The sequence below is a fragment of the Sapajus apella genome, unplaced genomic scaffold, assembly GCF_009761245.1.
Source record: "Sapajus apella isolate SASKATOON/1434 unplaced genomic scaffold, GSC_monkey_1.0 scaffold143, whole genome shotgun sequence".
In the NCBI taxonomy this organism is placed as follows: domain Eukaryota; kingdom Metazoa; phylum Chordata; class Mammalia; order Primates; family Cebidae; genus Sapajus; species Sapajus apella.
Genome location: NW_022437083.1, coordinates 2,983,979 through 3,001,069, shown reverse-complemented (window position 1 = coordinate 3,001,069; position 17,091 = coordinate 2,983,979). Strand labels below are relative to the sequence as shown.

At 38.8% G+C, this 17,091-nt stretch overlaps 1 protein-coding gene across 1 annotated transcript in view; it reads right to left on the bottom strand.

Annotated features, from left to right (window-relative positions):
- Nucleotides 1–17,091, bottom strand: part of LMLN (leishmanolysin like peptidase) — a 55,705-nt gene that overhangs the window by 22,403 nt on the left and 16,211 nt on the right. The window contains exons 3-8 of the mRNA XM_032264274.1: nucleotides 16,190–16,220; nucleotides 14,946–15,028; nucleotides 14,333–14,450; nucleotides 11,663–11,841; nucleotides 7,849–7,954; nucleotides 4,832–4,926 (exon numbers count right to left, since the gene is read on the bottom strand). Coding sequence (XP_032120165.1) covers nucleotides 4,832–4,926; nucleotides 7,849–7,954; nucleotides 11,663–11,841; nucleotides 14,333–14,450; nucleotides 14,946–15,028; nucleotides 16,190–16,220 — 612 coding nt within the window. The remainder of the gene's footprint in view (nucleotides 1–4,831; nucleotides 4,927–7,848; nucleotides 7,955–11,662; nucleotides 11,842–14,332; nucleotides 14,451–14,945; nucleotides 15,029–16,189; nucleotides 16,221–17,091) is intronic.

Genomic DNA, 17,091 nt, shown 5'->3' with positions numbered 1-17,091 from the left:
AAGGCAGGCCAATATTCAAGTCCAGGAAATACAGAGAACACCACAAAGATATTCCTCAAGAAGAGCAAGCCCAAGGCACATAATCGTCAGATTCACCAGGGTTGAAATAAAGGACAAAATGCTAAGAGCAGCCAGAGAGAAAGGTCGGGTTACCCACAAAGGGAAGCCCATCAGACTCACAGCAGATCTCTCAGCAGAAACCCTACAATCCAGAAGACAGTGGGGGCCAATATTCAACATGCTTAAAGAAAAGAACTTTCAACCCAGAATTTCATATCCAGCCAAACTAAGCTTCATAAGTGAAGGAAAAATAAAATCCTTTGTGAACAAGCAAGTACTCAGAGATTTCATTACCACCATGCCTGCATTACAAGAGCTCCTGAAAGAGGCACTAAACATAGAAAGGAACAACCAGTACCAGCCACTCCAAAAACATACCAAATGGTAAAGAGCATCAACAAAACGAAGAAACTGCATCAACTAATGGGCAAAACAGCGAGCTAGTATCAAAATGGCAGGATCAAATTCACACATGACAATATTAACCCTAAATGTAAATGGGCTAATGCCCCAATCAAAAGACACAGACTGGCAAATTGGATGAAAAGCCAAAACCCATTAGTGTGCTGTATCCAGGAAACCCATCTCACATGCAAGAATACACAAAGGCTCAAAATAAAGGGATGAAGGAAGATTTACCAAGCAAATGAAGAGCAAAAAAAAGCAGGAGCTGCAATTCTCATCTCTGATAAAATGGACTTTAAACCAACAAAGATCAAAAGAGACAAAGAAGGGCATTATATAATGGTAAAAGGATCAATGCAACAAGAAGAGCTAACCATCCTAAATATATATGCACCCAATACAGGAGCACCCAGATACATAAAGCAAGTTCTTAATGACTTACAAAGAGATTTAGACTCCCATGCAATAATAGTGGGAGACTTTAACACCCTATTGTCAATATTAGACAGATCAACCAGACAGAAAATTAACAAGGATATCCAGGACTTGAACTCAGACCTGGACCAAGCAAATCTAATTGACATTTACAGAACTCTCCACCCCAAATCCACAGAATACACATTCTTCTCAGCACCACATCACACCTACTCTAAAATTGACCACATAATTGGAAGTAAATCACTCCTCAGCAAATGCAAAAGAACAGAAATCATAACAAACAGTCTCTCAGATCACAGTGCAATCAAGTTAGAACTCAGATTTGAGAAACTAACTCAGAACCGCACAGCTTCATGGAAACTGAACAACTGGCTCTTGAATGTTGACTGGATAAACAATGAAATGAAGACAGAAATAAAGATGTTCTTCGAAACCAATGAGAACAATGACACAACATACCAGAATCTCTGGGACACATTTAAAGCAGTGTCTAGAGGAAAATATATAGCAATAAATGCCCACATGAGAAGCAAGGAGAGATCTAAAATCGACACCCTATCGTCAAAATTGAAAGAGCTAGAGGAGCAACATCAAAAAAACTGAAAACCTAGCAGAAGACAAGAAATGAGTAAGATCAGAGCAAAACTGAAGGAGATAGAGACACAAAAAACCCTTCAAAAAATCAATAAATCCAGGAGCTGGTTTCTCGAAAAGATCAACAAAACAGACCACCAGCCAGATTAATAAAAAAGAAAAGAAAATAATCAAATAGATGCAATAAAAAACGATAAAGGGGATATCACCACAGATTCCACAGAAATACAAACCATCATCAGAGATTATTACAAACAACTCTATGCACATAAACTAGTAAACCTGGAAGAAATGGATAAATTCCTAGACACTTGCATCCTCCCAAGCCTAAAGCAGGAAGAAGTCAAAACCCTGAATAGACCCATAACAAGGTCTGAAGTTGAGGCAGCCCAGGTGGGCTGGACCACCCAAAAAAAAGCCCAGGTCCAGATGGGTTCACAGTCGAATTCTACCAGACATACAAAGAGGAGCTGGTACCATTCCTTCTGAAACTATTCCAAACAATCCAAAAAGAGGGAACCCTTCCCAAAAAATTTTATGAGACCAATATCATCCTGATACCAAAACCTGGCAGAGACTCAGCAAGAAAAGAAAACTTCAGGCCAATATCCATGATAAACATAGATGCAAAAATCTTCAATAAAATACTGGCAAACCAATTGCAACAGCACATCAAAAGCTTCCTCCATCATGATCAAGTAGGCTTCATCCCGGGGATGCAAGGCTGGTTCAACACATGCAAGTCTATAAATGTAATTCACCACATAAATAGAACCAAAGACAAAAACCAAATGATTATCTCAATTGATGCAGAGAAGACCTTTGACAAAATTCAACAGCCCTTTATGCTAAAAACCCTCAATAAACTAGGTATTGACGGAATGTATCTCAAAATAATAAGAGCTATTTACGACAAACCAACAGCCCATATCACACTGAATGGGCAAAAACTGGAAGCACTCTCTTTGAAATCTGGCACTAGACAACGATGTCCTCTCTCACCGCTCCTATTCAATATATTGGAAGTTCTAGCCAGAGCAATCAGGCAAGAAAAAGAAATAAAGGGTATTCAAATAGGAAAGGAGGAAATCATATTGTCTCTATTTGCAGATGACATGATTGTATATCTAGAAGACCCCATCGTCTCAGCCCAAAATCTCCTGAAAACGATAAGCAACTTCAGCAAAATCTCAAAATCAATGTGTAAAAATCACAAGCATTCCTATACACCAATAACAGACTTAAAGAGAGCCAATTAAAAAAAAAAGAGAGAGAGCCAAATCAAGAACGAACTATCATTCACAATTGCCACAAAGAGAATAAAATACCTAGGAATACAACTAACAAGGAACATAAAGGACCTCTTCGAGGAGAACTACAAACCACTGCTCAATGAAATAAGAGAGGACACAAACAGATGGAGAAACATTCCATGTTCATGGTTAGGAAGAATCAATATCGTGAAAATGGCCATACTGCCCAAAGTAATTTACAGATTCAACACTATCCCCATCAAGCTACCAATGACCTTCTTCACAGAACTGGAAAAATACACCTTAAACTTCATATGGAACCAAAAGAGAGCCTGCATAGCCAAGTCAATTCTAAGCAAAAAGAACAAAGTGGGAGGCATCAAACTACCGGACTTCAAACTATACTACAAGGCTACAGTAATCAAAACAGCATGGTACTGGTACCAAAACAGAAATATAGACCAATGGAACAGAACAGAGGCCTCGGAGGCAACACCACACATCTACAACCATCTGATCTTTGACAAACCTGACAAAAACAAGCAATGGGGAAAGGAGTCCCTGTTTAATAAATGGTGTTGGGAAAACTGGCTAGCCATGTGCAGAAAGGAGAAACAGGACCCCTTCCTGACACCTTACACTAAAATTAACTCCAGATGGATTAAAGACTTAAACATAAGACCTAACACCATAAAAACCCTAGAAGAAACTAGGCAAAACCATTCAGGACATAGGTGTAGGCAAGAACTCCATGACCAAAACACCAAAAGCATTGGCAACAAAAGCCAAAATAGACAAATGGGACCTAATCAAACTCCACAGCTTCTACACAGCAAAAGAAATAGTCATTAGAGTGAATCGGCAACTAACAGAATGGGAAAAAATTTTTGCAATTTACCCATCTGACAAAGGGCTGATATCCAGAACTAAAACAGATTTACAAGAAAAAAACAAGCCCATTAAAAAGTGGGCGAAGGATATGAACAGACACTTTACAAAAGAAGGCATACAGGAGGCCAACAAACGTATGAAAAAATGCTCATCATCACTGGTCATTAGAGAAATGCAAATCAAAACTACATTGAGATACCTTCTCACACCAGTTAGAATGGCAATCATTAAAAAATCAGGAGATAACAGATGCTGGAGAGGATGTGGAGAAATAGGAACACTTTTACACTGTTGGTGGGAGTGTAAACTAGTTCAACCATTGTGGAAGACAGTGTGGCGATTCCTCAAGGACCTAGAAATACAAATTCCATTTGACCCAGTAATCCCATTACTAGGTATACAGCCAAAGGATTATAAATCGTTCTACTATAAGGACACGTGCACACGAATGTTCATTGCAGCACTGTTTACAATAGCAAAGACCTGGAGCCAACCCAAATGCCCATCGATGATAGACTGGACAGGGAAAATGTGGCACATATACACCATGGAATACTATGCAGCCATAAAAAACAATGAGTTTGGGTCCTTTGTAGGGACATGGATGAACCTGGAAACCATCATTCTCAGCAAACTGACACAACAACAGAAAATCAAACACCACATGTTCTCACTCATAGGTGGGCGTTGAACAAGGAGAACACATGGACATAGGGAGGGGAACATCACACACTGTGTCTGTCGGGGGCAAATAGGGGAGTGACAGCAGGGGGGGTAGCTGGGGAGTTGGGGTGAGATAGCATGGGGAGAAATGCCAGATATAGGTGATGGGGAGGAAGGGAGCAAACCACACTGCCATGTACCTATGCAACAATCTTGCATGTTCTTCACATGTACCCTAAAACCTAAAATGCAATTAAAAAACAAACAAACAAACAAACAAAAAAAGGAATGCTTCTTGTGTGTGGGTCTCTCTCTCCTCCTTACTTACATCATTATATAAAATTGCCTACCTCACAAGTTATGTTTTCCATAAAATGGCCTCTTATATCCTATTTTGTTTTAATATCTATAATTTCCTTGGGTTTGCCATAAAGATATTATTATTTATGGCATCTAATATGCTATGATTCTCAGATTCCAGTCTTAGCACCCTCCTAAAAGAGAACAAGAATAGAAATAAAAAATACCTATAATTAAAAGGTGGGAGGCCATCTGCAAATCTTGAAGTGAGAGGATTTCCATCTTTATCATGGTAGAATGCAAACAGTCCAGCAGAGAAACCCTGTAAGAAAAAGTTCAAAATGTCTTAAAGTGAAAAATATTAAGGCTAATTACAGGCCTGTGATCAAAAGAGAGAACAGATACTGGTACATAAAAGCACCATGCCAATACTGCAATAGGAACTTATCATACATTGTAATTGAACAAAAATTCAGTGTTCCATATTTATAAATTTTAAATTCAAATTAGGTAAATATTTCTATAATTATAATTATATATCCAGGTACCATTAGAGTTTTAAAACCATAAAGAGCACCAGCTGTTGTGTTTTTAATTCCTGTCTGCTGTGTGTGTGTATGTGTGTGTGTACATTATAAAATGGTTCTGAAAGTCTGTCTGCATTTTAAAGTTATCTTTGCCTTCTTATATATATAGAAGGATCCTCCCAAAGTGCTGGGATTACGGGTGAGAGCCACCACTCCCAGCTCTTCTCCCTTTTTTGAAAATGTATCAGGTATCACTTCTGAACAAGAGCTGGACAAGGGCTGAAAAGATAGAAGCAGTACACTGAAATGCATGGCCAAGACTGACAATTGCTTACATTAGGTAATTACAAATTACTGTGAAGACAAACATTTGCATATGCTCAAATATACATGTAAATAATTATTTAGCTGACAATTTCCTTTCCTTTAATTTGAGAAAGTGGTAAGTCATCACTACTTCCTCCCTATAAGGATTTTCACATGGTTATCAGAAGCGGCAGCAGAAGGGCTGTGCACAGTGGCTCATGCGTGTAATCAAGCACTCTGGGAGGCTAAGGCAGGAGGATCACTTGAGCCTAGGATTTCAAGACTAGCCTGGGCAACATGGCGAGACCCCATCTCTACTAAAAATACAAAAATTAGCAGAGCATGATGGTGCCTGTGGTCTCAGCTACTCTGGAGGCTGAGGTGAGAGGATTGCTTGCTGGATTACAGGTGTGAGCTCCCCCCTCTAATCTCAACACTTTGGGAGGCTAAGACAGGAGGATCATTTGAACCCAGGAGTTTAAGGCTGCAGTGAGCCGTAATAGTGCCTTAAAAAACATGGTGATCATTAAAAAATCTGGAGACAACAGATGCTGGAGAGGATGTGGATAAATAGGAACACTTTTACACCGTTGGTAGGAGAGTAAATTAGTTCAACCATTATGGAAGACAGTATAGAGATTCCTCAAGGATCTAGACATAGAAATTCCATTTGACCCAGTAATCTTACCTAAAGAATTATAAATCATTCTATTATAAAGACACATGCACATGTATGGTCTCTGCGGTACTGTTTACAATAGCAAAGACCCGGAACCAACCCAAATGCCCATCAATGATAGACTGGACAAAGAAAATGTGGCACATATATACCATGGAATACCATACAGCTATAAAAAAGGATGAGTTTATGTCCTTTAAAGGGACATGGATGAATCTGGAAACCATCATTCTCAGCAAACTGACACAAGAACAGAAAACCAAACATCACATGTTCTCACTCATAGGCTGGTGTTGAACAATGAGAACACATGGACACAGAGAGAGGAATGTCACACACTGGGGTCTGTTGGGGGTTGGGGGGCTAGGGAAGGGATAGTGGGGGGGGGGGGGGGAGGTTGGAGAGGGATAACACTGGGAGAAATGCCTGAGGTAGGTGATGGGGAATGGAGACAGCAAACCACCATAGCATGTGTATACCTATGCAACAATCCTGCAAGATCTGCACATGTACCCCAGAACTTAAAGTACAATTTTTTAAAAAATCACACACAAAAAATAATAATAAAATGCTTTTAAAAAGAAATTTATTATTAGGGAATATGTCTCTATATAAAAAATGCTTAGTTTATATATGAAGAACCAATTACCCTACCTTTAACTTTGTCTGTAGCCAAATTAATTTTTAATATTTAATATTTGTAGCTAAATTTATTTAAGATCAGAGATGTGAAATATTTATAGAGAAAGAGCTGATGATGAACTCAATAAAAAACCCCATGGTTTCACTTGTAATAACCAAGGCCTCTAGGTTACTTTTATAAACCTGATAGCTATAAATTCAGAGGTAAAATGAATAGAGGGATTAAAAAAAAAAAAAAAAACATGAACCCAAGATTAAAATGACTACCAAAGAGACTAGTTAAATAGATTAGTCCCCTTGTAGCAGTCATTGATGACATTTTAAAGAACAAATAGACCAATATGGAATCACATAAAGCAAGAAAGCACTCTGATGGAGGTGACACTTGGGACAGGCTTTCTTATGGTTTTGTTTTTTTCTCTGAAGCACAAACTCTTTGTTCATACCCCTATGTGTCATAACTGACTAAGCCAATAAATTGGCTTCCATATAAGTTTACTTTTTTTAATTTGTAAAGTAGAAAAATGAAAGGACAGTTCTTCTTTACTATAAAACTAGTGAAACATTTTTGCAAGCTAAAACTATACCCCTGCTGAAGATAAAGTACTGTGGAAGGTCTAAAACTATTAACAAGTAAAAAGCAAATCTGATTTTGTAAATAAAAACATTTATTGTAAATAAAAAAAAAAGCAGCAGCAGCCCAGGGTTCAGCCATATCTATAGACTTTCATAGTCCTTTCAGCATCATTAATTCTTAAATCTTAGAATTTTAAAAGAGGAAAAATCTTTATAAATCTTTTTGTTTGTTTGTTTGATAGAAGGTCTGCCTCTATCACCAGGCTGGAGTGCAGTGGCACAATCTTGGTTCACTGCAGCCTCGACCTCCCTGGGCTCATCCTCCCACCTCAGCTTCCCAAGTAGCTGCTGGGACCACAGGTGTGTACCACCATGCCCCACTAATTTTTGTATTTTTATTGAACATGAATCTAGGAATCCACATCATCTTAAAATGCAATATATGTATAAAAATGATAACATAATAAGCAGAAAATCAAGGCATGAAGAAAAGAACAGTAAGAGTAGAATTTACCAGGGCATGAATAATCTCATGTTTCACTGTGGACAACATCCCAATAAACTCCTGAGGCTGAGTAGAGATCATATTTGGACACAGGTTAGCATATCCTGCTATTGGCCTGTCAAAACAGACATTGAATTTTTAAATTATATTACAGAACAATATTTATTAACACTTACTTCTCCATCAAACACTGCTCAAGGACAGAGAAATCTTTGCGAAGTATCAAATGTTACTTTGTACCATCACTATCTTTTACTTTCAAGACATGTATCCTCTGCTTTCCTATGGCATGGCAAATCAAAACCTGTTTCCACGAAAGGGCATCACTGATTATACTTTAAAGTGATTTTTTGGAATATATCAATATAATGCCCAAAAAAGAATGAACTCAAAGGCTCAAATTCTAACACCATTTTACTTGCAAAATCCATATGTGACTTCAGCATTTCATCTACGGGCACGGAGACAAGCAGGCAGAGAGGGAAACCAGTTATAAAATGGGGCAATCAGTGAATGGCTCAGGCTGCTGAAATGTGTTGACCCTTCTTATCTCTGTTTGCTATTCCCTTTCTCCTGCTCCAACACTGCCTACATTCACATAAATATTTCTACCTTCCCACCATCTTCCTCCAAATTCCACACCATTTAGAATCTACACACTTCTACATCTCTCTCTGTGCCTAGAACCTGAGAGTCCAAGGGCAGACTGGGACTCAAGAGTCCAGAGTAATTCAGCTCCACCATGCACCTACCTGTCTTTCAAAAGCTGTGGCCGATGAACAATGCTAAACAACCGCAAGCTCAGCTCTCCTACCACTACCTTAACATTTCACATAGATGTACCGCAAAGATCATCCAAGTATAATTGCCTATTTACAAAGTACATTTATCTTATTCAAACTTTTTAAATACTGTATCTTTTCTTCATAGGTAATAGCCACAGACTTAGAATTAGAAAAAGTATGACTACGCCGGGCGCGGTGGCTCAAGCCTGTAATCCCAGCACTTTGGGAGGCCGAGGCGGGTGGATCACGAGGTCAAGAGATCGAGACCATCCTGGTCAACATGGTGAAACCCCGTCTCTACTAAAAATACAAAAAATTAGCTGGGCATGGTGGCACGTGCCTGTAATCCCAGCTACTCAGGAGGCTGAGGCAGGAGAATTGCCTGTACCCAGGCTGGAGTGCAATGGTGCGATCTCGGCTCACTGCAACCTCCATCTCCTGGGTTAAGGCCCTACTCCTGCCTCAGCCTCCTGAAAAAAAAAAAACTCTTCAGGGGCTTCCTATAGCACTTAGAATAAAACAATCCTGTCTGCCTCTCCAAGAACTTGTCCTCCAACACAGTGTCCACTGAAGTGGCTTCTGACAGCAACAGGTACACATGGCTTTTGCCTTGCATAAGCTCTTCACACATCTCTTTATTTGGCTAAAGCCTATCAATGTGCAGGTTGCAGCTGAAGGTTCCCTTTTTCAAAGAGGTCTTCCTTGCTCAATTCATCTAAAGCTCTTTTTTATTCTATTCTATGTGACAGCATTCTATTTATTTTCTACAAAGCATTTATCATACTTTGAAATCACATATTTATTTGCAGGAATATTTAATACCTGTCTCCCTCTGTAATCCATAAGTTCCATGACGCAGGTACACATGTACATCTTGTTTACCTAGTCTGTTGGCCACTCAAATATTCATGAAATGAATTAATGCAATATAGCAATTCTAAGGGAAGGTTTCACTTCCCTCAAAACGAATAACTTAAAGCCAGGGGCAGTGGCTCATCCCTGTCATCCTAGCACTTTGGGAGGCCTTGCCAGGCAGATCATCAGAGGTCAGGAGTTTGAGACCAGTCTGACCAATATGGTGAAACCTTGTCTCTACTAAAAATATAAAAATTAGCCAGATGTTTTAGTATGCACCTGTAATCCCAGCTACTCGGGAGGCTGAGGCAAAAGAATTGCTTGAACCCAGGAGGTCGAGGCTACAGTGACCTGAGATCATGCCACTGCACTCCAGCCTGGGCGACAGAGCAAGACACCATCTCAAAAAAAAATGTACCTGCTTTTTCTCATAACAAATCTAGGAGAAGTTAGTATAACTAATTCACGTGCATGAAAGGACCTTTGCTAAGGTGTTAAACATCTATCTATTGGTCAAATGGCTCAAATTCTAACACAGAATTCATGAATTGGTCAAAATCCTAGAACTCTGGGAGGCCAAGGCAGGCAGATCACCTGAGGTCAGGAGTTAGAGACCAGCCTGGCCAACATACTGAAACCTTCATCTCTACTAAAAACATGAAAATGAGCCGGGCGTGGGTGCACGCCTGTAGTTCCAGCTACTTGGGAAGCTGAGGCAGGAGAATCACTTGAACAAGGCAGGTGGAGGTTGCAATGAGCCGAGATCACGCCACAGCACTCCAGCCTGGGTGACAGAGAGAGACTCCATCTCAAAAAAAAAAAGATTACCTGACTCTCTTTGAAGTCAGTTAATCTCAAATCTAATCTCACCTAGATTTCAGAATGTTACATACAATCTATTCTTAGACATATGGCAATTTCTACGGCCTTTAATGAATTTGTCTGGTATGCAACAGGCAATCTTCTGCATACATAACTTTTCGTTTCAAGGCTGGGCTGCTTCACGGGAAAATTTTTTGAAATCTTTTGTAAATAAAGAGAACTCTGAATTTTCAAGTAATATTTAACTAAGTGAATCACATATAACAAATGATATTAGATGAACAGTCATTATTAACATTTTAACAGTTTTAGCATAGAAGGTGCTAAAATTAAAGTTCAAATTGTTTCCTCAGAGTGGTAGTCACCTGGACAGAAAATTCTCTTGACAGTAGACTTTTTTTTAAATTTATTTGTGGACACAGGGTCTGGCTCTGTGGCCCAGGCTGGAGTGCATGTGGCACAATCACAGCTCTCTGCGACTTACAACTCCCAGGCTCAAGTGATGCTCCCATCTCAGCCTCCTGAATGGCTGGGACTACAGGCGCACGCCACCACTCCTGGCTAATTTTTGTATTTTTTTTAGAGATGGAGTTTCACCATGTTGCCCAGGCTAGTCTCAACCTCTTGAGCTCAAGTGATCTTCCCACCTTAGCCTCCCAAAGAGCTGGAATTAAGGGCGTGAGCCACTGCAACTGACCTTTTGTTTTTCTTTTTTGTGGGGGACAAGGTTTCACTCTGTTCCCCAGGCTGGAGTGCAGTGGCATGATCACAGCTCATTGTAGCCTCAACCTCTCAGCCTCAAGCAATCCTCCCACTTCAGCCTCCTGAGTAGCTGGAACCACAGGAGCATGCACGACGCCTGGCTAATTTTGTTTATTTTTTGAAAAGATGAGGTCTGTGTTGCCCAAGCTGGTTTCGAACTCCTGGGCTCAAGTGGGCCTCCCACCTCAGCCTCCCAAAAAGCTGGGATTACAGACGTGAGCCACCGCACCAGGCCCACTTAACAGCAGACTTGTTCTCTGGAATATTGGCAAAAACAATAGGATCAAAATGGAATAGGAATGGCAGAAAGAAAAGTCAAATGAAGTGTCTGGCTTTTCTCTCACTTTGACTAAAAACTTGGGTTACCACATTAATAACGGTCTAATCACTGTCCCCTAACGCCACTCCAAATCCAGGCAGCATGCTATTTCTGTCTACCAAAGGCAATCTGGCAAATGCAAGATTCCTGTAATCTTAACACTAAAAACACAGTTTGCTTTAAGAGTTCCCATACTAGACCTTAGACACTGAGTCTCGGAGGAAAGTTTACCTGTCCATGTTTGCTTCCTGCTGACAGTAGGCTGCAGAGGAAAGTTTACCTGTCCATGTTTGCTTCCTGCTGACAGTAGGCTGCATAGGAGATGATGTTTTCACGGCTGCACCTCTCAGTGGCCAGAGCACCAACGTACAGTACAAAGTCTGCATCCGGGATGCCTTCTTGGTCTGGCGCACCCGCTGCTCCATGGGGCCACTTACCCCCACGGTAGACTCTGCATTGCTGCACCCACAGGGGACAACAGAAAGCCAGACCAGAGACAAAGTTAGCTACAGTGGCATTTAATCTTACAGTAAAATCCACACTGTAAACAAAAGTAAAATTATATCTTTATTATCTCTAAACTTATATCAAAATCCATACCTCCTTGTCTACTCAATACCTAGCTCTAATTCTGGATTTATTTTACTGAAATGTCTACTTTACATAAAATGATCATAAACCTATAACCTCAATTAAATAATAAGCTATTACAAAGGAAGGCCAACCAAGCAGGATGTTAAAAAGACAGAAATATAAAAAGTTTTAAAACTCAGAAACTAGACGAAGGGATTTTCCTATAAGGAATGTTTTTTTTTTTTTTTTTTTTTTCAACTTTCTTTCAATCTACAGTTAAGTCTAAACTAAGTGGTAAAAAATTTTTTATCTAACGGAATTTTATTTCCTATTATAATTCACATCTTGTTAAAAATTCAAATAATCTAAAGGTATGTAAGGTAAAGTCAAAGTCATCTCATATTACCCTTGTTTCTAATCTTCTAAGCAAATCTTTTATTATCAAAAAAAATTTTTTTGATATATATAGATGGGGTCTCACTATATTGACCAGGCTGGTCTTGAACTCTTGGACTCCCAAAGTGTAAGAATTAAGGGATTACAGGCATGAGTCCCCACGTCCTGCCTGGCAAATCTTATTTGCCTCTGTAATGGTTGCTTTTTTGAAAGCTACTTCTATCAAAATTCCCAAATAATCATAATCTCCAAATCAGAAACAGAAAAATCAGTAAATTGTTATTATTTAAGGTATAAGCAATGTTTACAGAGGAAAAAAAAAACAAATTCTCATTTCATTTAATAGAAAATACACATTGTTTATTCTTCCTTCTCTAACACATACATTTATAATTTTTAAAATCCATTACTGTAAGGGGTTGGAGTTGAGGAGATGTTGGTCAAAGAATATGTGTTTACAGTTAGAGGAATAAGTTCAAGACACCTATTGTAAAGCACAGTGACTGGTTAATGACAACATGCTGTGTTCTTATTTATTTATTTATTTAGTTTATTTTAAGACGGAGTCTTGCTCTGTTGTCCAGGCTGCAGTGCAGTGGTGTGACCTTGGCTCACTGCAATCTCCACCTCCCAGGTTCAAGCAATTCTCCCTGCCTCAGCCTCCAGAGGAATTGGATCTACAGGTGCCCGCCACCATGTCTGGCTAATTTTTCTATTTTTAGTAGAGACAGGGTTTTGCCATGTTGACCAGGCTGGTCTTGAATCCCTGACCTCAGGTGATCTGCCCACCTCAGCCTCCCATAATTCTGTGATTACAGGCATGAGCCACCACACCGGGCCTTGTATTTTTTTAAGCAATAGCTTAGCTTAGGCATAATCTGAGATATTCTTATTCATTTGTTTATTTTTGAGACAGGGTCTCACTCTGTCACCCAGGTTGGAGTTTAGTGGGAAGATCATAGCTTACCACAACCTCCACCTCCCCGGCTCAAGCAATCCTCCCACCACAGCATCCCAAGTAGCTGGGACCACAGGCACACACCACCACACCTGGCTAATTTTTTGTATAAACAGGGTTTCACCATGTTGCCAAGAGTAGTCTTGAACTCCTGGAGTCAAGCAATCTGTCTACCTTGGCCTTCCAAAGTGCTGGAACTACAAGTATGAGCTACTGTGCCCGGCCTTAATTTTTTATTTTTTTGATATAAGTAATATTCAATATGAAAAATCAGAACATCACAAAAATCTCCATAACTTACCAAAGAAAACCACTTTCCCCAACAATCTCTTAAAGAACACCATTAACATTTTTATATACATCCAGATTTAACATGTGTATGCTTCCAGGCTGTTTGATAATTTTTTATTTTCTGTGTTCCATACTTTCAAATAAAATGGGCTAAAAATAAAAAGATTTGCAACCTTTTTTTTTTCATGTAAGAGCTTAAATTTCTTTCCAAGTCAGTTCATAGAGATTTATTTCATTTTTTAACAACTGTACAGTATTCTACTACCATAACTTAACTAATACCCTAAATAGGCATATTTATAGTTTTGCAAAGAACATTTCTGAACATATATTATGCAGCCATTAGTATTTTATGCAATAAATTTCTAGGTTGGGTTGAAGCACACATATTTTTCATATTAAGAGATGTCAGACTGTCCTTTAAAAAACTGAGGTATATACCTGGCCAAAAGAGATTTTGGAAGAGAAAGATAATGTTCTAAGCTGAACTGATTCAGCAGATCAAGATAAATAGCGGTGGGGAGGCCTGTGGGGAGGAGTGAGGAAAGAAAATATAATTAAACTCACTTGAAAGCTAATGAAAGAATAAAATCAGCATATCTAACTGTGATTACTTTTTGTAGACCAAGGAACCTACTAAGACTTTGACCTTGAATCTGTAAAAATGATCTGACACTCACAAATTAAAATCTCCTCAAGTGTAAAAACATTGCTAAGAGCAGGATGAAATACCTGGAGATGTTCCTCTGGAACAATAACTGGGCCGCATTTTGTGTGCACTGCACATTCCCCAGTGCAGTATCTATGAGGATCATTTTCCTTCCGGAGGTATTGGTTTGTGGCACATTGTCTTAAGTTCATTTGTACATCAAAGTTTAAATACAAAAAAGAGAATATTATATAGCAGTTAAAAACATGGTAATCAACTGGTAGCTGCTATGTTACTTCATTAATAACGTTACTATTTTAGTTAGGAAAGTAGGCTAAGAAAGAATTTGGGTTCTATAGGAAATTTGGGTTTCTAAATGATTTGAGTTTTTAAATACTCAAATGCTTCATAAAGCTAACACTGTATACACATGAACATGGGAAAAAGCAGATTTGGAGAACAGAGGACAACCATATCCCCGAAAAAATTCAGTAGGCCATCACATAATGAAAGATCAGGGAAAGAATGATTATCCAGCAGAGGCGTTTTTATTCTTTTAAAATAACTTGCGGTTTGATTCCTAAGAATAAGCACAATAAAATTCTAGTATAAGCTTCACATCTTGCCATATTTGTAGAATGGGAAAGGCAGAGTACTGAGTGGCTGAAGAAAATCACCTGTATTAATGAGACATACCTGCTAAGTAAGATAGTGCCAGCAGGTCTACGGACCTGAAAAGTCTTCTCTAAATAAGAAATAGCTTGTGGGAAAAGCTTGTTCTAAATAAAAGTTAAAAAAACAGTTAGAATTATAAGGAAGAGATAAATTATATTTAAAACAAGCAAGCACAGGATATTAATGACTAAGGGGACAAAAGGGAAACACTTTGTAATTATGGAATACAGATACTAGTTGGTCAAGGTTGTAGAGCAAGGGGTAGGAAGAGAGTAAGTCCAGTAGGAAAAGAATTTCCCCACTTTCTAGTTCAACTTGGGAAAACAGTACTAGGTAGACATTTCCTTCCCTAACCCCATTTAAATAGAAAGCCAGAAAACATGTATGTCAACTATTTTTTATTTTTAATTAAATATTAATTTCCTTTGATACTATACCTTTAACAAAACTGCAATATATCTCAACTATATTAATATAGATTACTACGAATGACAGGCTGACTTAGATGATTCCAACACTAAAATAGTTTATGTTAAGAAAATCTTATGTTTAATTAAACTCACCAATTTCTGTGGCCCATAGTCAACTGGCTTTGTGTGTCTGCATGTGTGCGTGTGTGTGTCTGCATGTGTGCATGTCTGCATGTGTGCCTGTGTGTGCGTGTGTCTGCATGTGTGTCCGTGTGTGTGCCTGCATGTGTGTGTGTCTGCATGTGTGCGTGTGTGTGCGTCTGTGTGTGTGTGTGTCTGTGTACGTGTCTGCGTGTGTGTGTGTGTGCGTGTCTGCATGTGTGCATGTGTGTGCATGTCTGCGTGTGTGTGTGTCTGTGTCTGCGTGTGTGTGTGTGCGTGTGTGTGTGTATATGTGTGTGTGTGTGTCTCCATATAGTTAAAAATCTAATGTGGTTATCAGGTCAATCTTCAGGAAAATAAACATTTCCACCAACAGAACAGTGTTCTCAATGTATTTCAAAAATTGTCTTTTTCACCCTATTCTCTGAATGATTTGCTCCCCAAAAACCTGAGAGAGCAAGCAATAAAAGGAGAAGACTAACAAATTATTTTAAAATGACTAATTTAATGCCAAATACCAACGAAGTTTTCATGAGTGCATCACAAAGACACCTTTGATAAATACTTTCACTACCAACACCTTTTATTCAGTCATTCACAAAAGTCATGTATATATTTTACTTTAATGAAGTAGAATTTACATATAATAAAATTGTAAATGTCCAATTCAAGCTATGAGTATTTATTACATACCTTTACAAGATTTTTTTTCTCAGGGAGCAACCTGAAAATAATGACATAAAAACATAAGAATTACCTCTCAGAGGTGTAGCACTATCTCATCTGTTCAGAATGCATCTGTAAAGAGCCCCAAGGAATCCTATATGCATAAAATAACTGTCCCCCAAAATTTCAACTTACCTCACTGAGTATTTGAGAGTTTACTCTGTGCCACAACATGGCACTAAGCATGATCATGTCATTTCATTCATTTGGAAAGGATAGGGAAAGACCACTCCTAACAGCTCTTCATGAACTACTGTAGATTCATAATTTATCTGTGTTCTGGATCCCACTTATATGAAATAAAAATCAGACTAATCTCTCTGGTTAATAATTTCATAAACTTTCTTATTATTGTTTATATTAGTACTTATTTTTTCCTCCAAGTGTCAGAGATGTTTGAACCAGAGCAACTCCATCTTCAATAGTGGCTGGGTAAAATAAGGCTGAGCCCTAATGGGCTGCATTCCTGGATGATTAAGCATTCTAAGTCGCAGGATGAGGCAGGAGGTCGGCCCAAGATACAGGTCATAAAGACTTTGCTGATAAAACAGGTTGCAATAAGGAAGCTGGCTAAATCCCACCAAAACCAAGATGGCGACAAGAGTGACCTCTGGTCATCCTCACTGCTACACTCCCACCAGCGCCATGACAGTCTGCAAATGCCGAGGCAATGTCAGGAAGTTACCCTATACGGTCTAAAAAAGGGGAGGCATAAATAATCCACCCCTTGGTTAGCATGTAATTAAGAAATCACCATAAAAAATGGGCAATCACAGCCCTTCGGGCTGCTTTGCCTATGGAGTAGCCATTCTTTTATTCCTTTACTTTTCTCTTTTTTTGATTTTTTATTTTTATTTTTTTTTTTTTTT